At 33.6% G+C, this 23,267-nt stretch overlaps 1 protein-coding gene across 4 annotated transcripts in view; it reads left to right on the top strand.

The window, feature by feature from the left end:
- The window catches only part of Ctnna3 (catenin alpha 3), a 1,740,232-nt gene that overhangs the window by 1,604,202 nt on the left and 112,763 nt on the right, over nt 1–23,267 (top strand). For all 4 annotated transcript variants that reach the window (XM_074078977.1, XM_074078976.1, XM_074078978.1 and 1 more), the window contains one exon: nt 2,241–2,422. In XM_074078977.1, the coding sequence (XP_073935078.1) occupies nt 2,241–2,422 (182 nt within the window). The remainder of the gene's footprint in view (nt 1–2,240; nt 2,423–23,267) is intronic.

Genomic DNA, 23,267 nt, shown 5'->3' with positions numbered 1-23,267 from the left:
CCAACTATTTCAGATGCTAAAAAAATGGAAACTTGTATAGCTCATTAGTTAAAAACCTACTCTCATGCAGCTCAATTTGATTCCTCAAAGAAAATTTAATAAATAATTACATGAAAAAGTTAAATGTTATACATACAAATACATTCAGATAATTTTCCTATTAGATAAGAAATCCTTAACATTTACTGATTATTCAATATGTGTAAAGCATCATACTAAGGAATTTAAAGGAAACTTCTAATTAGAAATCCTCATTATTTGCTTCCTTTAATGTGTAAGAATTAAGAAACAATTAATCCTGATTATAGTTGCCAAGTTATTTCAGACCCTGTTAGGTTTATATTAAATGACAATTAATATTCATTCTTGGATTTTTATTTTTACTTGATTTTTCCACTGATCACTCTTTTAATAACTTTTTGATGTGTGTAACTTTTTTGCCATTATACACCATTTATAAAGTTTACTTTTGTTATTGTGGACCTAATATCCAGAATATTGTAAGCTTTTCAAGAGATTTCTTCTTTCCCCATATATATGTTCCTAAACACTAGCATCTAGAAATACACAGTTACTATAGGTATCATGTAACCTATGTGAATAATCCAATAATCAAATTTCATTTATATATTTTTTCCTTTTGAAGCACTTCATTTCAAATAGGTGCTTCATGAGGTACCAGTGGGAAAGGGGAGCAGTTGGGGAAAAAACATGAGAGGGTGATTATAGTGCAAATATTATATGCACAAATATGTAAATGGAAAAACAATACTTGTTGAAACTATTCCAGCAATTGTGGGAAGGGGGATTAGCAGAATGATGGAGGGGATAAATTCAAGTATAATATATTTGATATATTATAAGAACATTTGTAAATGCCACAATGTACCCCCACCCAGAAAAACAAAAAAAAAAAGAAAAAATATACTTCCATTCAGATTTATAAATTCATTCTATTACTAGGATATGTCTAAAATTGCTGTGTGTGTGTGTGTGTGTGTTGCCTGGGAATGAACCCAGAACCTGCCTTTTTTGACAATACAATTGTATGTAAAGTTTCATGAAAATTCATTGTCTTCAGATTATCAAATCGCTTTTCCTTCAAATTATTTAAATTTGAAAAAAGTAAAAGATTCCAGGTGTTAAGGTTGTATATATGGTAGTTTCAGAGTATGGACATCAATTCCTCATGTCAAATTGCAAGTGGTAGAGGTAATTTGGATTCTGTTAAGAATAAAATATATCTAAAGATGATATCATGTCAAGGCAGATTAAATTTACTGTGCTGGAGAGAATAGCATCTCAATACTCTGTAGGTTGACAAGGGAACGTTACCTTATGATACCCCCATAGCAGTTTGTACACACAAAAACACCTGAATGTATTTATATGCACAAAATGTTCATAACACCCTTATGATTTTTATGTGTGCCTATTTATATATATATATATATAATTTAAAATGTATATTGCTATTTTTTACCAATACATTGGTATTTATGTAAGGATCAATCTATTAGTACATATATATTTGTGTGCATGTATTTATATATGGAGAGAGAGTCTCATTTCAAGTGAAGTTCTATTAGACTTCTACCTTTTGAGGTATACTATTAGTACAATTAAAAGAATATGCATTTTTCATTTTTTTATTTTTAGTTTAATGCAATGATTTTTTTCATTTTTTTATTGTTGTGCTGGGTGGGGGTATCTTGTAGCATTTATAAAAGTAAATATATAAGTTACATAAAAAGTAATTATAATGGATCAAATATATCATACTTGAATTCACCTCCTCCACTGTTCTCCTTCATCCCCACCCCCCAATTCCTAGAACAGTTTCAACACGCATCATTTTTACATTTATATACTTGTGTATACATTATTTGCATTGTATAAAATGTGATTCCTTAGACTAAATTTTCATTAATTTAAAATTTTAATGCATTAGGAATTCATAAATTCTTTTATTTTATGAGCTATGTTTTAGTCTATTAGGAAAAAATGCTTACATTTCTAATCTCAAATTTAGCATTACATTCCTAGAGAAAAATAGATATAATTTAATAGACTTTTCATTTGAAAAAATAAATCAGGAACTTTTTTTTTAACTGATGTAAGCTACGCAGTGTCTCTTATTTTAAATGAACACATTTTATGAAACCCTATAGTGATAACTACTACCTAAATTGCTTCCTACATAAAGGAATGATTTTAACTCTAATTATCACATGTTTTAGGCTAGGATGACTCAACTGCCTGAGGCAGAAAAGGAAAAGATTGCTGAGCAAGTTGCTGATTTCAAGAAAGTAAAAAGTAAACTGGATGCCGAGATTGAGATTTGGGATGACACAAGCAACGACATCATTGTTCTTGCCAAGAAGATGTGCATGATCATGATGGAGATGACAGACTTCACAAGGTAATTATGTGAAACAGGATATGTGACATTGATAATGGCTGGAAACATTTGTCACATTACTGAGGCTTCAGCTTTCTCTGAGTGGCAGGTGCCAAAATCAAGTGATAGGGGAGAAATAAATAACATAAAATTACAGAGTTGCGGTTGAATAATTCTAGAAGTTTTGGTAAATAAATATAGCAGAATATCCCATAAGCTGCCCAGGAATTTAGATACCACTTTATATCCACTCACCTTCACCTTCTCCAACATTCTTTTCTTTTGATGAACAGAATAATTCAGTTTTAACCTATACCTCATATAGTATAGGCAAAAATTCTGAGAAATCCCTTGATTATTGTATCCATCTCTATCTCTCTCTGTCTTTATCTTTCTCTATATCTCCCTTTCTACCTATATCTCTATCAATGTGACATAGAAGTACACACAAGAATAATATACACATTCATAACATAGACATGCAGATGCTTGAGTATAGGAAACAAAACAATACCACAGTGTTATTACATAAAGGATATATTTTAGTAATTGCATTATTGATAACTTAATTTCAATTTTAACCTTCTAATAATTGTTAATATTCTATGATAAATATATATTCACTTTTAACAGTTTATAGTTTAGTTTTAGGTTGGCCATAGAACAGTGGTTGTTGATTAAATTTAAATCACTCCATCAAACTTTCCCAAAGGTTGAGGTCAAAATAGAGTACAAAAAAAGCTGTGTATTTCAACCATTCTGAGATACATGGAATGGAAAACACCTAATATTATGTGCTAGAACACTGAACACAGCTCTGGGACTTGGCATTTACAACACTGAGTATAAGGGAAAAGACTAAAATTAAATGGAACTAGAACTGGGAACTTGAGAGAATGTTCATTTTTGAGGGAAAAGGAAATGTAGGATAGCTAACACTAGAGGTATTCCAGTGACTGAAAAATAGTAAGGATACCAGAGACATGAAAGAGAATCATGATATATGCTCTCTCTCTGCTCCCTACCCCGACCACTGAAAGCACCACCCATTAGGGAAAGAGAATTGATCTTATTGATGGAAGAGTGTACTCTTTGACCAGAATCCCTGCCCAAGAAGAAGAAGGTCCAGACTGACCATATGCAAAGTGCTTGTAAGAAGATGTAGAAAGTGAGAATCAAAACAACTCCTCCTCCAGAGAACAGTATAAAAGAGGAAAATAAACCTATAGCACAACACTTCAAAAATTTCAAAAACTGGAAATAAAATTGTATTTTTATCTATCTATACCTTTTACATAGATTTTAAATATCTGTACTCAAAAATCAACAATTAAGCGAAATTAACCAAAAACAGAAAATAGGATGAGAAGTGCAATGATTTGATAAAACTTAGGGGAAAACAGTTAAAGGTTAAAAAAAAATCTTAAAATTGACAAAAATATTATAAGGTGTTCAAATAGGAACAGATTCAAATAAGATATCATAAGGGACATTAAAGGAAAACAGAATATTAAGCAAAAGAATGACTAAGAAATAGAGTATGGCTAGAAGAAAGAGAGAAAGAAAAGGTCACAGGAAGAGACTGAAATGGAAGAAAAAAAAATCAAACATATATATTTAGAGGCTTTGAAACATAATAAAAAAACTAATACTTAAAAATGTAAATCAAGAAAAATTTTCATATAGGACTAAATATAAATGTATACAACGTTTTCCTAGGGAATTCAAGTCAGAACAATAAACATGAAACACATACATGTTTTCTCCGTAAAAATCCCAACTTCTTATATATATTACATAATATTCTATAAACGCACATTTGTCTGAGATAGCAAGTTAGAACCATTTGAATAATAAGTGATTTATGAAGAGTATTGGAGGCAGGTAACTTTAACCTTGATTAATTTCATTTCTTGTGATTACCTTCGTATCCCTATATGATGTGATATTTTTCAATAACATAATTTACCTTTTCTACAATAAGGACTTAGGTCACTTATATGACTTTTTATCTTCCTTTCTCCCCTCCTTTTCAATTCTTGATAATTTATGTTCTTCATGGTTTATATTTATAGTCCTCAATGTTACTATTTTATTGATAATTTATTATTGTATATATAATTTTATATCATATGTATAATATATAATATCCTTATATATTATATATCATATAAAAATATAGCAGATTATAATATATATGTATATTAGTATTATATATGTATATCAACTTCCCACTGTGTATAATGAACAAACACCTACCTTACCCTTTCCTTTGCCACTTACTAACCATTGGTCTATGTCTCATTTGAAACCCAAATTCTATTCACTATACTTCTTTTTATATTGTTAACATAGGTCACATTTACGTTACCCTCAATTATTATATCTAAGTCATTCATGCTTAGTCTCTGAGCTGATTCTGAATGTGAAGATTTTACATTAGCATATATTAATTAATATATTTAGGGACAAATTTAGGGATGTCATTGTAACATTTCCATACAATTATATAATGTATTTTGGTCTTATTTACCCACCATATTACTCTGAAAGTGAAGATTAGTAATATTTTCACTGCTAAGATAAAGTTTACCAAGGAAAGAAACACACATGAGCAAACAATTTCCATTAAACAACTCAATTCTACTTTGAAATAGTGCAGTGTGTCCATACATTTATGTGGAAACCAATGTATCTTAGGAAAAAGCCTGAACTGAGAGCTATGTTTTATTAGCTTGATATGTGGCAATGAAAAACCTCCTACCTTTTCTCATCATAGAGCAATATAAATAGAGTGAATACATTATACACATAATCTAGAACTAAAGGGAAACACTGGGAAGAACAAATCCATGCGAAAAAGAAGTTCTGAAGATATTGGCAGAGATAATAGAATCCTGTAAAAAAAGAGCACTCAAGTGACAATAAGGAAACTATGCACATATAGGAGGGTGCTGGACAATAGTTAAGGAACTTAATGCATGAGTGGTTTTACCTAAACACACATTAACTAAGATGATAATTGAAAAGATACTAGCTTCTGTGATTTTCAGTTTATTGTTGAAATTTTCCTAGGAGCTTCAATAGATGGTTAGTTGGGAAAAAAGCCTTATTAAAAGGGATGGACAAAAGAAAAAAGATGTTCAAAGCAACAAGTTAAAAGAGGCAAATGATACTTTGAAATTTCTAAATTCTACATTCTGAATGAATATATTTTAAGTTAAAGAAAAGAAGAAATGGGTAATGATAGGATGAAATTGTAGAAAGGGAATGAAGTGGTATAACTAATAATGAGAAAAAGGGGCAGAACACAGACAGTGAGAAGGGAAATAGATAATACCAAAAGCCAGGTATGAATATAAACCTATATAAGTTTCATGGCGGTTCCTTCTGTTCTCAGCTTGAATGAATGGCCAGGGAATCAGAGAAGACTTTCTTGGTTATCCAGTGTGAAGACTTCTCCCAACTGTACTCTCTACATAGCAAATTCCTGTTTACGTTCCTTTGAGCAGTTAACACTTAGTGAATATTCAGTTCATTTTTAAATATGGTCCCTTCTTGTATATCCATAACAAGTGCAAGATGCATGTAATTTATCTTATTTAATGTCATATATGTAGAATTTATAGCAGTGTATACATAATATTATATAATAATACATATGAAACCAGAGTTTTGGACCTAAGACCCAAACTCCTGAGATTCCATATGCCAGGTCCAGCCACCAGCCCCTAAATGCCAAATAAAGAGGCATGGTGAAGGCAGAGAAAGGAGATTTATTACATGGCTCAGGAAATGTCATGGTGGGAAGAAGCAGAGTAAGCACTCAGCCCATCTTCAGACATGAGCTATAAGTTTAAATAGACAAAGAACTATGTAAGATATGCATAGTTTAACAGTCTCAGTCATAGGTGTGTTCTGTTTGATCATTATCTCAGTCCTTGTTCTGGGAGAGGTTCTGGAGTTGTAATTTACAGTCATTGTTGCCTGGCAGGTGGTCCATCCTGAGGATACTCTACTGTTGAGGGTGGTCCCTAGTCATGAAGATGTTATTGCCAAGAGCCTGCAGAGGCAATCACTTAGAGCAAAGACATACATAAAATGAAGAAGAGATGCTTTGCTTTCTCCTGCTTTTAGTTAATTCCTGGTCCTGGAAAGCAAAAAGCAGTTTGAGTACCTCTTATAACCAGTCAATGACCTATTGAACTAATGGATTTCAAATATATAATTGGAAATGCTACCCTGAGAAAAGGAATGAAGATACAAGAAGCAGTATTGAACAAAGAAGTTAGAAAATATCCTGTTATATCCAGGAGGGCCTTGGTAAAACAGTAACAATAACAAAAGAGACTACCTGAAAGTGACCACATGCAGAGGGAACAAGTAAGTTTAGACATGAGAATCAGAATGGTTTGCTATTCTTATATGCAAGAAGAATGTTAAAATAACAAGATTATAATTTCCTTATAGAGAATTATATAATGCGTTTTAAAATTCCCACAAAATCTGTAATAATAAAAACAGAATCCAATAGAATAAACTTCCCACATCAGTGCATGAAATTAATGTAGAAGCAATAAACTATAACATGAGAAAGAAAAGTAGAAAAGAAAATGTGGAATGAAAAAGTGCAATCATACTATAAATCACATTAAATATACAGTATTTCTAATATGTAGATAAAGTTTACTGAATTTTTTAAAAACTATAAGTAAATTAATATAATAAATACAAAAGACAAAAACTCATTTAATGTAGATGCATATAGGAATCTTCTTTTTTCTTGAATCATGGAAAAGAGGAAGAAACCTCCCTCTGAAAGAGTAAGGAAGTGCATGAATAAATGGGAAGGATTTGAGATTTGAGAAATAAATGCCTAATGGCTTCTATCTGCTGGCTGATACCATCCATGGAATATAGGAAGGCTTGAGAAGTCAAAAGTGGAGTGATAGTTTTAATAGAGAAATTGATTTGGGTACACAAAAGATAGTTAACTATGAATATATATGGCTTTTCATTCATTCTGAAACCTAACACATTTGTTAGGTGCAAAAGGAATAGTTTTTTCCCTTTGCTTGTTCTGAGAAGACAAGTTGTTGGATTTAACTACAATTCTAGGATGGCAAGAAATTTGCATGGGAACTGAGATTACTAGAAATTATTATATATTAAAATGACTACCAGGGTTCAGACTAGGAAATGACATTAGTAGAACAAAAGTGGAAAGGTGGGAGAATGTCACCAGATAGGGCGAGGTTAGACTTCTTTGCAGCTTAAAGAAATTAATGTCTCACTACTGATATACTTTTAATCTAGTTGCAAAGGATTCTGCTACATCAAGTGACTTCGAGGGTATTGTAAGCTGCAGCTAGGGTGTTATAAGAGAATTTACAACTCCATGGAGTGAGAACTCATGGGAAAACAGACACATTTCATGTATTGCAAAAGCCAAACACTCCAACATTCTCACAATCGATAGGTGTCACTGCCAAAGGCATCCACCAAAAGGGATATTGTGTGTTCAAATTGTAGTAAAGGTTGGGTGTCAAAATTGAGTTTTAGACTCTTATGTTATCTTGTGCTTGAACTGAATCCAGAGTGAGCTAAATTACAGTTCATATAAACTGTGATAAACCTACAATTGTTTCAAAATGTTTGAACATTTGCTATTTACTTGTTTACTCCCAATTCTGCTTTCAAAGTTTTTCCTAGACAATATAAGGACTTTCTGAGGTTAAGTATAGCAGTGTTATATAAGCAACTCCTTAATTCCAACCACATCACCTTTCTTTCATTGCAGATATTTTAGCTGTTTGTAGTGGAACCTGTGAGAATGGGGGACATACAGCAGTCACCCATTTGCAGACACTCTGTCCTGTATATAGATACTTAAGCAGCTATGTAGTTGAAAATAATGCTTATTCTGCCTCCTCTGAAGTGCCACTAGTACTATTTCTTCAAATACTATTTTATTAGTAAGGGGAGTGGGATAGCCTAAACTTGATGAATGCTTACGATGTACTAACCCATGATGAACAATGCTTTCTCATTTGTATCCCAAAATAATTTGCTGGATTATTGTATTTTCCATTTTATTGTTAAAGAAAAATAGGTCTGATAAATTGCTCATGAACACATAAGTGAAATTGGTTTTAAATTAGGGTTAGTACAATTTTAATACCCAGTCCAAGGTATCACATGTCTTTATCCTGTGCTAGACACAGAACAATACCTAGCCCATTCCCTAAGAGAAAAAAACAATGGACAGATTAGAAATAGCAATATGTTCTGTATTTCTACTATAAATGTTAGGATTTTAGAAGACAGGGAGTATCAGTGGAGAAGAGAGTTAACAAACCAGGAATGCATGAATAACTGCAGTTTATTTTAGACTGAAAGAGATATGGGGTTGAATTGTGAAGGAGATGATGTAAGTGAGAACATCCACAGGTGTGAGGCCAGGAGGTGGGAATGAGCCAGATGGATTTAAGGGCTCTAAGAAAACTATAAAAACGAAACTGTAAGATGAGTGTGAAGAAAATGAAGTAAGATGGGTGTGAAGAAAGGCCTTTTCTAAAATGGCCTTTAGAAACAGATAGAGTTTTTTATTTTTATGAAGTAGGATTTAGTGAACTCTGCAAGGACTATGGCCATGGAACATGATAAAAAGAAAAGAAATCTAGGAATGATTCATGGAAAGAGTGAAAGGCTCTGTAGGATGGCACTGCTAGCATGGACTCAACCTAATGGGATGTAGTCAGAGCAGGAGACTCACATAATTACATACGATTTGGAAACTGTAGGAACTAATAACTTCCTAGGAAATATCATGCCATGGGTTGAAATAAATTATTTCTATAAAATTAGATGTGGCCACTGGCGGATGCCCCTTGGTATGCAGAGTCATTTGGAACTTCTTTTAGTCTGAACTGAGTGAGACATGAGGCAGGTTTTGCGTCATAATTTGTGCACTGCTACAATACAGCATGGCAACACTGTTGTGACTCCCTGCAGTACACCTATTCCAGGGTTGAATAGTCAGGCCCTATGGTTTTAAGCATCATTTCTCCTTGCTGGAGGACCATCTACATAGTCAAATAAGTGAGTTACATTTTCAACACATTCTAACAACCAAGCTCTCCTTTTATTTAGCCTCTGGTACTTTCTAGAGCCAGGCTTTAGGTCAGAGACTTGCTAGAGGAAGGTGCATCCTTTCTCCCTGGCTTTAATCAGTTTCCCATAAAACTGTCTTCCACATTTTTCTTGGGAGGGTGAGAGTCTGGAGCAGAGGATGGGAGGAGTAGTGACTGGCAATCATATTTAGCATTAGGTCTTCAGACAATCACTTAATTCTCCAGTTGTCAGTAAAGTTACTGAACCCCTTAGATAAGTCCAAATATCCTCTATAGAAAGACATTATTTTTGTTTTTATTTTTAATTATTCTTTATTAGTTGCATAGGAGGGATTCATTATGATATTTCTGTATATGCTTACATTGTACCTTGATTGGTTCACCCCTACCACCTCTTTCCCTCATTCCCTTCCCCCCTTAAAACAATTGCAAAAGGTTTCATTGTTCTATTGCATGTAAGTATAGAAAGTATATCAACCTTATTAACCTTCCTTTATCCCCTTCATTCACCCTCCCTATCCCACAAGTAATGACTCCCTCACAGGACCTATTTTATAAGCCTTTCATTTTTAATTCCATATTCATTATTCAAAGGGGTTTCTCCATGGTGTCCCAACTGTGAATATTCTGTACTTTGTTCTGATTAACCCTGTTTATTTTACCCAAGTCAGAGAATAATCTCCAGAACTTTTATAGGGTGAGGAAGGGACAGATATTCAGGTGTTTGGAATAGGGAAGGAATCAAACTGCCTATTTCAGTCCTTTCCTTCAATCCTGATTCCAGTCATACATGGATCTTTCTGTGTCAAATCACTGCTACTTTGGACTCAGGCCTTCTCATTTACTACAAGTAGTAAATGGTGTGGCCATTCACTTTTAAGTTTGTCACTTATTTTTAAGTTTGCAAATATTGCTTGCTGTTGTCTGCTCTCCCATGATGTTTTTTCCTCCTGGTAAGTTAGAGAAGGAGAAAAATTAGATGGACATATCAATCTGCCATCTTAATCAGGAAACCCATTAAGATTTATTAGGGCTATAAATGTTTTCTCATTATGACATTTAAAAATTAGATTATATGTTAATATTTCTCCATAAATTATGGCCTTTTCCCTTCCCCTTTGGTAAATTCTGTGTACATGGGATTTTGACTGAATTTTCACAGTTCCTTCATTTGGTAACTTAGATAACAGTTGGGAATACTTAATTATTTCCCCCCATCTGAGCAGGAGACAAGTTGTAGGTAAAACATTTCAAATATTTAATAATATCTATTATGCTTATGTGGGATGGATTTTTTAAAGTTATGGAAAAATCATGAGATAAAAGGCAAAAATTATAACTCTTCTTCAAATAAGAAATAAAAACCGTCATATTCATCTTTGCAAAAATGCCTTTAAAAATGTACCACTGATGTTAATATTACAATTATCAAACTCAATGTAAAGCAAATCTTAAAGAAGATTGATGCTTCCTCAAGCACTGACTTTTTAGAACTAAGTATTCAGAAATATAGTAGATAGTATCCCTGTTCTCATGAAGTTTTATACTTTAGCATGCAATTTGATATTAATTTTAAATTGAAAAAAATGATATATTAATTCAACAAATTGTATAGGCTATTCTAGAATTTCCATTAGCATATTAACTGAAAGTCTACTGAAAAGAAGGTGTTTTCCTTGGTATTGAGTATCTGTCTATACCTATGGAGGAGGATTTTGTGTCAGAGCAGGGAAAGCTAGACTGGAAGACGAATTGAGAACAAGATCATGACCACAAAAGAGATAGAGGTGAAAGGCGAGGATCAAAAGGAGATATAATAAGCCCAAGTGGTTCAGCACTGAAAGGGTAAGCATAACGTTGCTAGAAGCTGAATTATAAATAAGAAAAGTAAAGGTACCTAAGGTTTTCTCACTGGAAGCCACTTATACTCAGGTATCTGAAACTACAATAGATGCTGAACAAAGCATTTCTAATAGACTATGGATCAGAAAAATATCAGAATAGGAAGGCTTTACATTACCAGACTATCTGCATTTTTAAATTGTATTCTGATGACACGATTCTCTGCTCATGAGTTTGGTGTTCAAAGGAAAATTTTGGAGAGAAATAGCTGAAGAAATCTGTCACATCAGCATGTAGGCCATTTCCTTTTTCCAAAATGAAGTTAATGCCTTTCTGGTGCTTCCCTTTCAAACTTTTAAGATCAATACTCATGAATAAGAAAAAGAGCTGCTTACATTTTGATGATTTATAAATTTAAATAACCTATTTGTTCATAAATATCAGTTTCCTAGTAATGGATCAATCTTCCTAAGACAAATTCAGACAATCACAAGGTTATTCAAATTCCCCCAAATACTGCAGCCTAAAAGATGTCAATTAATTTTGCAATATGTGCCCAACCATGTATAAAAAAATTGGAACAATATGACTTTTTATTTTTATTTAGTTTTTTATAGTTACTCAAGAGAAATATTATATGCTACATTTTCCACAAAGGCTATAACAGGCTTATCCTGAACACTTAGTATCAAAGGGGCAGGTCCTCTGGATTTCTGTTTCTATAATATCCTTGAGCACATTCTGAGAGTGTTGGTCAACCAGCTAGCTAAGCCTACCTGCCTACAAATGAGCCAGGCAGTTGTCACCTTACCTATTTTAAGCATGGCCTGTTGCACTCATGTGTCAATCTGAAATACAGAGCATGTGTGGGTCAACAGGGGTGGACTGTGAAGCGCTGTCCTTATGTTCAAAAGAGCCTAAGATTTGACTGGGAAATGGAAAAAATACTTTGAAGTCTGTCAGACAGAAGGCAAAAGAAAAGGGTACTCATGCATACTCATCATACTCATGAAGAAGTAACATATTCATTGAAGAAAAGGACTCCTTGGTTGAGACAGTATCTGTGTGATGATGGATAGAGAACTGTACTGGGAGATGGGAAGTGCATTTTTCCTCACCTCATTCATCTCCCTACAACTGAAAACAGTCTTGGATTTATGAAACATTTCTCCTCCACTTGCCTTTTCAGACACAGCACTGAGAGATGAACCAAAAAATGAATATTGGTATGGATAGAAACTCACCCTGCCTCTACTCAGCTAGCATTTCAGAATTAAATCATTCTGGTAGCATAGTTAGAATTTACAGAATCTATGTGCTGTGTTATGTGTCTCACATCCTTCTGTTTGCTAAATAAAAATCTTTTGCATATGGCTGTCTTTGCTTTACCTAGTGAAATATTTATATTCTAATATAACACGTTAACAACAACAATTTAAATGTTGTAGACTACAAAGCAAAGGGAACAAGAAATATCAGTAAGTTTTATGGTTTTTTTTCCTTTACAAAATAATATAGGTATTATTATTAAAAATATAAAGACAGAAAAATATAATTTATGCTTTACTTGATAACCGAACTCTATTATCTTTCTCATTTGTATGGCAAATGTGCACATTTAGCAAATAATTTTAAAATATGAGATGAGGTATGTAGATTATCTACATGTTGATAAAAAATGTTTGAATTTTCAACTTGTAAGCTTAAGGAAACACTCATTCTTCATTGAAAATATACACTATTTGTAGCGAATTTATCAGGGAGTTTGGTGGAATGACTATGCCAGTTGACAAGAGGCAGAACAGTTTTGTATTATGTGACTCTGAGGAAATTTTCAGTGGATAAGGTAAAATTTTGTATTGTTTTAGGGTATAGGACACTAAAGTATTTGAAATGTGAGAGTAGAACAAGCAGAATGTTCAGACACTGTAATGGAGTTAGCCATTATTATTTCTTTTTTTCTTTTTATTAATTTTTAATAGAAATATAACATTTGTACATATTTATAGGGTACAATGGGATGTGTTGATTCATATATACGTTGGGTAATGATCAACTCAGGAAAATTAGCATATCCATCACAAACTTTTATCATTTCTGTAGTGAATAACACATCCTATCACTTGTCTTGGCAGAGACTCAAAGACAGGCAGGGGAGGGGTAAAGCATAATAAAAACCCCAGCTACTTTTTGACTGGAGATTTTTAACTCTGGGAAGCTGTGGTGGGCTAACTAGAAGTAGCCATCTTATATAATTGATGTGGGGTGAATATTTGACTTTCTTTGATTGTTGCTATATTGAAAGTTGGGAAAATATGGGAAATTTGGGTGGCTTTAACCAAGTCTTGTCCTTACTATGTCAATTGTTTGCCTATGATTTAGCTTCTTGAGTCACTTTAGAGGTCACAAATCAAAGTTCTAGTGCCATGTATAATCAGGCTGTTCATTTTTCCGTCTCTCAAAAATGTAACTATTAATTATTTAGTTGGTGATAGATAGTTGTGAAACAATATTTAATTAATTTACATTTAAAAATATTTATTTTCACAGAATAAAAAGCAATCAATGATCTGTGTCTTAAACCAATAAATTTTAAAGTAACTAGTTAGAGAGATTGAGAGACCTTGCTCAGAATGTTGTGAAGGTCTACTTTTATGAGTCTCATTTCTACTGTGTTTCAAAAACCTTTATCTAGTACAATTTGGATTAATTTCCTCTTCTGTGGTTCTTTGACAAGCATATACTACACATAAGATACATTTTTCACATCTGAAATCTTTAATTCCCAGTCCTGTGAATCTCTAATCAGTTTTAAAGAATAACACTGTGCCACTGAGCCACACCCCCAAATTCAAAAAGATTTTAAAGCTATATTCACCACCTTATCATATTCTCATTTGAGATCACTTCATCCTCTACTCCCCATTTTATTCTTTATTTTCTTATTTATTTAGACCATTTGGCCTACATTTTTCCCACTCTCACAAAAATCTTGGTTTCTGGTTTTCATGCCCACGTGGTGCACAGAGATCTCAACTTTGTTTCAAACCGTTACTTGACTTTTGTGCTTTGCCCATTCCCCCTAAGGACCAGGTTTGTGTACCCAGCAGGAGATGTATTAGAGGGAAGGAACCTCAAAGAGACAGTAAATCTTACTTCTCTGCTATGTACTTGCTTAAGCCACTTTTAGTTTAAACAGGTGAGAGACTGTATGTGTTATACAAGCACAAGAAACTGTTCCAATAAACCTATTACTTTCTCTGTCTTTGACTTCCGTTGCGTATTCTTCCTTAATTACATACATTTGCCTCAACCTGCCCCATCCTTCATTTGGAGAAAGTACTGCCCTCAAAGGCAGTCTTTCATATTTTGTGACATGGGAATTGATCAGCAGGGAAAGCTGAAACTTCAGGAAAGCATTCCATCATATTTCTGATCTGACGGAATTGACAATCTGCAGGAAAGATAGACGTAAAAATAGAAGCAAGTGGCTTGTAGTAACATGCAATAAATATATTATTTTTCCCGTTGAGCACTAAAAGTTCATTTTTTATTATAATTTATCCTCATTTGTAGGAATTTTTTGCAACACTATCTTAAGAATAATTTATTGTACCTGTTTTGCATCTAAAAATGTTTTAGAAAGTTTATCAACATACTGTGAACTGGAAAATAAACCAAATTATTTTGTGTAAATTATATCATGGGTATAAATTTATTGTATGTGCTTTTCAACTTAAGCAGATATACAATTTAAGCAGATATTCTGCAAATAGTCTGAGAGACACACATAGAGCTGGGTGCTATGGCTCATGCCTATAATCCCAGTTATTGGGGAGGCAGAGACAGGATCACAGTTCTAGGTGAACCTGGGCAAAAAAAAAAGTGAGATCCTATCTCAAAGACTAAGTCAGGTGTGGTGGCAGATGTCTATAATACCAGCTACTAAGGAGGTGGAAGTAGGAGGAGTGCAGTTCAAGGCTGGCCAGGGGAAGAACACGAGACCATATCTTAAAAATAACTAAGGCAATAACTACGTGACTCAAGTAGTGGAGCATTTGCCTAGAAAGAACAAGGTTCAGTTCTGAGTTCAAAACCCAACTGTCACCAAAAAAAAAAAAAATAGAAAAATTAATTCAGTGAGATGAAGACCAGGAAGATGGAAAGAGAGTTTAAGGATTCTTAGATTACTTGTCCATTTGTACACTCATTCATTTATATATGTATTTAAAATATTTAGTGAGTACCTACTATGGCCTAGATTCTGTTCTTTGTGTAGAAAGCAAAATCTGAGTTTGGATTCAATTTGCCTTTGGAAGTCTGTAATGCTAGCTACTCAGAAGGTAGTGGTCAGGAGGATCATGGTTCAAAGCTAGTCTCTGGGAATTAGTTCTCCAGACCCTATCTCAAAAAAAATCTTCAGTAGAAAGGGCTGGTGAGTGACTCAAGTAGCAAGAGGGCCAGCCTAGCAAGTATGAGGCTCTGAGTTCAAACCCCAGAGCTGCCCACCGCCAAAAAAAATAAATAAATAAAAATATGCCTTGGGATTAATGAAGAGTTCATGGAGAAGGAATTACTTAAACCCAATCTCAAAGGATGAGTAGCAGCTTCCCACTTGAAGCAGTGGAAAAAGAGTGCCCCAGGGAAGGAGTAAAATTTAGTGCAAGGGTAGAAGAAGAGGAAACCAGAAGCAGTAGGGTGTGGTTTGGAAGCACATCACTAAACTTAAATGATAACAATCTGGCAGGTCAAATATTTTGGGATGTGGGGGGATATATTGGTGTCATTGTTTACTATAACATATATATTTTTAAGATAATGTTGAGGACAAGGAGATGTTCAAATTTTTGCCTAACTTGACATTTGAATTTTATATTAAAATATAAATGGAAATATCTGATTTCTTATTGGAACTAGGATCTGGACTTCAGGAGAATAGTGAGTATAAAACCAAATTATGGGATTATTCTCACAGAGAAATTTATTGAAGCTTTCAGTGGCAATAAAATTCTTAAGGTAGGTAGTAGGAAAAGAGAAGCGAAGAGAACTACAGTCTGGCTTTTAAAATCTATTTAAAAATTTAAGATAGTATAATATCAAAACCTCATTTAGCCTGCTTTTCTTTAATAACTGTTTAGAACATTCTTGTACATTACATATTTCTCTTTGGGAAACTTGATAAAGGATATAATACCATCTTTATATGCCTAGCAGTGGGAATATTTTATAGGTGGTCCATGGAATCCCTGCCAAAATATCTTGTTATCACATATCTTTATGCAAACTGTAATTGTAGCTCCCTAATATTTTTGTTTTGTTTCTTCAAGATACAGCTAATATCCTATAAGAAGATATGTATATTTTCAGTGTTTCATCATTTACAACAAAATAGAAATTTAACTTTTAATAGGATTTAAGCAATGAACACTTTTTTATGCTATTTTTAAGCAGTTTGAATGGCTAAAAAGAATTTCTGTCAAGATGTCACTAGAGACACGGAAATATAAAAGTGAACAAAACAAATAAATGTACTTCTACATATTTTGATGTTATATTTTTGTTTACTTTTGTTCACTTTACCTTCGGGTCTGTTTAAAGGACAATTTAAAAGGAAGAAATTGAGCAATGCAGGAAAGTTTTCAGTATAAATTAGTTGAGTATAAATCAAAAGCAACCTTAACAATTTAGGATTTTGAACCTTACACAGTGCCATGAGTGTATGTTGAAAGCAACTCTCATTTCTTCCCAATATGGAGTAGTTTGATTTTTGAGATGTTTCATTGAAATGCTACCAAGACTCTGCTTATGACTTGCTATTTCTCCCTGCCACCATCTCTCGCTGAACTTCTCCAGTTATATATGAAAATATCCATGTGGTATAAAATGCCAGAGTACTAACATTCTTTTGTCTAATGTTTTGCAATGAGTTTTGCCTTGGGAACCCAACACCTCATCATTGAATCCTGATTTTGTCACTAAAAGCTTTTGGGAGTGCAAATAAATCACTTACATTCTCTCAACTGCAAATTTTTCATTGTTAAAGTGACAAAGGCAAAACCTACCTAACAGGTTATACTGCAGTGATTTTAAAAGTTATCTGTATTCAAAAGTACCTGATATAGAGTAAGAACCACAGAGTAGTGGTGACTACTGTCCTGGAATGATTTTAAATTCTCTAAAGAGCAAAATAAACAGGCAAGAGGAAAAGTCCTAGGACAGACTTGGTGTGGATTTTAAACTACCTTGCAGCATCCCACAAAACTTAGAGAGAATATGGGAAAGCTCTCATAATTTAATAGAGCCATGAGGAAGTTTATATAGAAGCTGAGGGCAGAGACAAAATGGAATTTTTTTTTTTTTTGCCAAAACTTAGTATGTATCAATACTATACATACTATAGCTAATTCATGGCTAAATATTGAAAGGCAACCAAAGGGCAGTGTAGTAAGGTCATAGAGGTCATGTGGGGAAAGAAGTAAATTATATCCTGCATTGTCCAAAATTAGGAGATTAAAAACTCCTCAAGTAGGTGTTTCTGCTGACTTTCTTTTTTTTTAATTTTTTTATTATTCATATGTGCATACAATGCTTGGGTCATTTCTCCCCCCTGCCCCCACTCCCTCCATTACCACCCACTGTGCCCCCTCCCCTCTCCCTCCCACCCCCTCAATACCCTGCAGAAACTATTTTGCCCTTATCTCTAATTTTGTTGAAGAGAGAATATAAGCAATAATAGGAAGGAACAAGGGTTTTTGCTAGTTAAGATAAGGATAGCTATACAGGGAGTTGACTCACATTGATTTCCTATGCATGTGTGTTACCTTCTAGGTTAATTCTTTTTGATCTAACCTTTTCTCTAGTTCCTGGTCCCCTTCTCCTATGGCCTCAGTTGCTCCCATTGTTGTGTTTGCCCTTGATCTACTGTCCACATATGAGGGAGAACATAAGATTTATCTATGCTATCTCTTAGTTATTGTGCTGTTGGGGTTCCATTGAGAAAGTTCTTACCTATACCTACTAACTCCAGAGTATTTCCTACTCTTTCCTGTATCAACTTTAGAGTTTATGGTCTGATATTAAGATCCTTGATCCATTTTGAGTTAATGTTGGTATAGGTGATATACATGGATCTAGTTTCAGTTTTTTGCAGACTGCTAACCAGTTCAAAGATACCTACTAAAGGGTGTTGCTTTCTGAACAGAGAATGTAATTATAAAGCAGTGTAACCTTACGTTGGTAAAAAAACAAAAATACTAGTCTTACTAAATTTTTAAGAACACCTTAACTGATGCCTCTATATCCCTTGAGGTCTGCCTTCTACAAAATATTTGACTAGAAAAGGCAAATTGAAGTGTTATAAGAATGCCAGCTTGCCAGCTGGCTACCCTGTATTTGCCTATTGTTTAACAATGCGTACTGGCTGACCTCGGCTGAAGAACACAGATAGTATCCGGGTACCTGAGGCATCTGCAACCCACAAGGGAAAACAGTCTCTCAGATTTGTAATAGAATGCCAAGATATGTCAAGGTTAGTCATATCACATAAGTGTCACCTGCTCTGACAGTGTTCAGGACATCTGCCCATGGTGCTTTCCTCTCATTTTCTCCTTGCATAATAAAGTAACTCTATGCTGCCAGTAGGGACTGGTAGTCTTGCAGTGCATCAACAGAAAAGGACATTACATATCTCAAATCTAGTTCATTTGCTATAGCCAGGGGCAGATACTAAATTGTATCTTGATAAGAGCAAAACTCATTTAATACAGTTGCATGAAAGCTTAATATAAGAAAAGTTATGAGTGTTAGTATAATGCTTTCTTTATGACTACCTTGTCAGTGAATGCTAACTTTAGCTTCAGTATCTGTCCATTATTTTTTAAGCTAAAATGCTTTTAAATTACTGTTTTTAGCAAATTTCTTATTGCAACAAGTAGACAATTGGCTCAATATTAGAAGACAATGTTCTAACATATTTTTAAGTGACAATTTATTTATTCTTTGCCTCCCCCCACCCTAATATCCTTTTCTGAATCCTGTGATTAAATCACCTCTCTTCTTATTCTGGGTTCTTCTTTTTTTTTATTCTAATACCCAGATAGCTATTTCATGTTTTCTGATCCTAGTGAGATTACATGTCAACATACCTTCTGGTATCTTTTCTTTTACCTCACTGGCTTCAACAGTCAATATTTAGACTGTACTTGTAAATTTTATTTTTTTTCTACAGTTGTTTCTCCTGTTTTGTCTAATAGTCCTGTTTACTACCTAATCATTTTCTTTATCTTTCTTTACTTCTCCTATTTCTTCTTTTAACATTTGCCTCTTCCTTATGACCTTCTAATCAATATCTCACAATCACCTCTCCCCTTTATGTTTGCTTCCTTTTTACAAAAGATTTGTTTCTACCATCTTTCACCATAGGTTTTTCTGAACATTTGTATAGTGTTTGTATATTATCCCTTTCCCCAACATTTTCTCAATTCTATTGAACAACTATTACTCAGTTTTCTACGTGCCTAGAAAATAGAGGCTTAAAGCTAGCATGTCACAGACTTGCCTTCATATAGTTCCTCATCTAAAAGAGAAGGAGAAGCAAATTAATCAGTTGTCATCAGTACTGAAAATTCACAGATAAAAATAGATCGCAGGTTATATAATCCCTAAAGAACGGTAATATGAGTGGAGATAGGGTGGCAGCAAGAAAATAATATTTTGCTTTGTTAAGAAAGTAGATTACAGCTGCTCCTAAAAAAAAAAGAGACTCAGTCACACATAGTGTGGAGACAAATGAATGATTTGACATTGCTAGAGTATAAATGGAAGAGTGGAAAAGAAGCTGGTGATGAGTAAAGGGCTTCACCAGGGAGAGTGTTATTTGCCATGCAGAGAAACCTAAACATGGTCAATAACCTTGGATGCATTTGAATCAGGAAATGACTGTGATAATATATTTATTTTACCATATATACCTTCAGTTGTTTATAGGATAGGTGTGAAGGATTAAAGAATGAACTTAGGGATCCCAGTTGAAGACCATCTTATGAGAATCTGTATCACAATTGCAATAGAAGAAGAACAGAAAAATCAGATTCGAAATCATTAAAATAATAAATAAATAGATGGGAAGCACAACTGCTGCTTGGGTGTAGGAATGGGGAGAGGATGATTCCAGGAATCTCCATTTAGTGATTAGATGCAAAGTATGTTAGCACCTAAGAGAGAAAACATGGCAGAGAAAACAGCTTATCATTTTTTTCTTTTTCTCTTGCAGCTCTACCAATAATATTTATAACTTGGATTTTTTAAAGTGCACTGTAATTTTGAAAGCTCTCATCCATCCATTACTTAATTTAATCCTCAAGAGAATCCTCTGAAATTGACCAAGCAGGTAGTTTTATATGCAATTTTCAGTTAAGAGCACTGAAAAAAGACTTTCCTCAAATGTATGTCCTAATGACAGTAGGTTATTTAAATATTCAAAATTTTTTGCATTTGGGTATCCTCATCCTCATATGGCAGACAAGCTGGATGGAACAGCTTCAATTAAAAGGAAGATATTGATTCATTTAGAATTCACCTTTAAAAACATATATTTCACATGCATATATTTGTGATGTTTTATATATGTGTTGCATTCAGACATTTAAATGTACTAATTATTTGTGGAATCAATTTAAAGGATTTCTTTGCATTTGTTTTGCCTTGCTCTTGTACTCCTGTGAAGTTGAATTGCAGACAGGCTTTATTTTAAAAGCAATGTGCAAAGCATTCAGGCTGGTGACCATATAGAGATAGATAAAAGCTCTCTGGTTTTCCTCACCCTTTGCCCCACCCCAAACCTTGCCCTATTCATCCTTTCCACTTGGCTATTATGAGTTTTATCCTTTCTAATAAATTGGTAAACTTTCATTTTAAAAGCTATCCATGATTGGTTGGTATAAAAGACAGAATTCTATGTTCTTCCAGGCCATCTAAAGAAAAAGCTTTTCTAGCAGCAGTTAACAACACAGGGGAGGAGAATGACAAAGGCCTTTTCAATATTACATTCACTTTCATTTGAAATGGGGGTGAACACAAGTTAGGAGTCAGGACTACATCATAAAATGACTTCTTTTGATGCACTTTGCACCTGCTTTGCTATGAGATGGTATTATATCAGGTTTTACTCTGTAGTTTCTGGATGCTATACATTGGTAAGGGTCCTAAAATAAATCTTTTCCTTGCTCTTCATTTTCATTACTATTAAAGCTATCATCTTAAAGTATAGGTTTAAGATTAGGATTAATTAAGGGGAGGTCACATATGAGAGAAAGTCACATATAATAGAAGGAAGTTAAGAAGGTGAATATGGTTAATATACTCTCTATATAAGAAGGAATATAGAATTTTTAAAACTGTTGAAATCACCCTAAGAAGGGGACTCAGATAGAAAGGAGAAAAATAGAGGGGATGAACCAATTTAGGTTATAATGCATATATACACAGAAATGTTACAATGAAGCACCCTGTATAACTATCTTAAATATAAGTACTATTTTTTTCACAAGAACAAAGACCAGGAAGGCAAAACAGGTTCTGTCTGGGGGGCTCATTCCAGTGGAAGGGGGAAGGATATAAGGAAAGGGTGTAGGAGGATGAATATGGTGGAAATATTGTCTACACATGAATGTAAATGGAAAAATGAGACCTGTTAAAACTCTTTCAAGAATGGGAGGGTGGTGGGGAGAATAAAGAATAATAGAGGGGTTGAATTCAACTATGATATATTGTAAGAATTTTTGTACATGTCATGTTGTACACCCAGTACAACAAATAATAAAAAAGTAAAATAAAAAAGAAAAAGATTAGGATTAATTATATTATATGAATTGCATATTTATATGTTCGGTGGAAAAATGAATAAAAAGAGAGAATGGATTGAATTATGATTCATATGAGGAGTTTGGCAATAGCTAATCTAATAAACTCATTGAAAAGACTTGTCAAATGTACTTGGCAGCTTAAAATCTTGGACTGAAAATAAGAGTTAATCAGAATTAATATGAGTGTCGTTTACATTAACCAATGTTTATGCTTTTAACCAGATGCATTTCTCAACTCTTCTGATACAGAAGAGCATAATACTCTAGAAAAGTGAGTTTGTCCAGTAGTAGTTGTCTATTACATATCTAGAATTTTTCTTATATTATTCTAATCTGAAGTGGCTGAATAAATTATATGCATCTCATGATGAGTCTCTGTAACATAGCTCAGGCCAAATGAGTGTCTTTTCTAAACTTCTAGATGAATTCAGCTACGTATATGTGGATAGTTTTAGCAAAAGTAAACCAAGGATTTAAAATATTTGTTCTTAAACTGTAATCAGAAGTAAGTGTCCAGGGAGATTTTTAAACATACATAATATTTGACCCATCTATAGACTCACTGAATCTGAATGCAGTGTTCCAACTGAGAATATTTTATAGTTGCAGCTGGTTCTGATGTGAATTGTTTGAAAAATACTAGCTTAAAGTGCCTGATTAATATTATTTACCATCAAGCAGAGAAAATAATAATTTAGTCAACTCCATGTAACATGCTGCCATCGCTGTATGTGTCAATACTAAATAGTGTTACATGCTTGCATATCTATAAAACTTCTTCATATGTTTTCCTCTTGAGAGCTGGGGTCAAACAGAAGTGAAGAAGATGTTTATTTTTTACTCCATAAAATGTATCCTTTATACCATTTGAAATTAGTTTTCACTAAACTTCTAAGCTACAAATGTGGAGTGGGGTGTTGGTGTGTACACATGTGGAAAATGACTATGTTCATATTCATAAAATCAAAGAATATAGAAAAGTATTTGATAGTGTATTGCATTTTTTGTCATCATGTAAATTTTTCCTCA

This window comes from Castor canadensis, chromosome 7, assembly GCF_047511655.1.
Source record: "Castor canadensis chromosome 7, mCasCan1.hap1v2, whole genome shotgun sequence".
In the NCBI taxonomy this organism is placed as follows: domain Eukaryota; kingdom Metazoa; phylum Chordata; class Mammalia; order Rodentia; family Castoridae; genus Castor; species Castor canadensis.
This window is presented reverse-complemented; position numbering and strand designations above follow the sequence as displayed.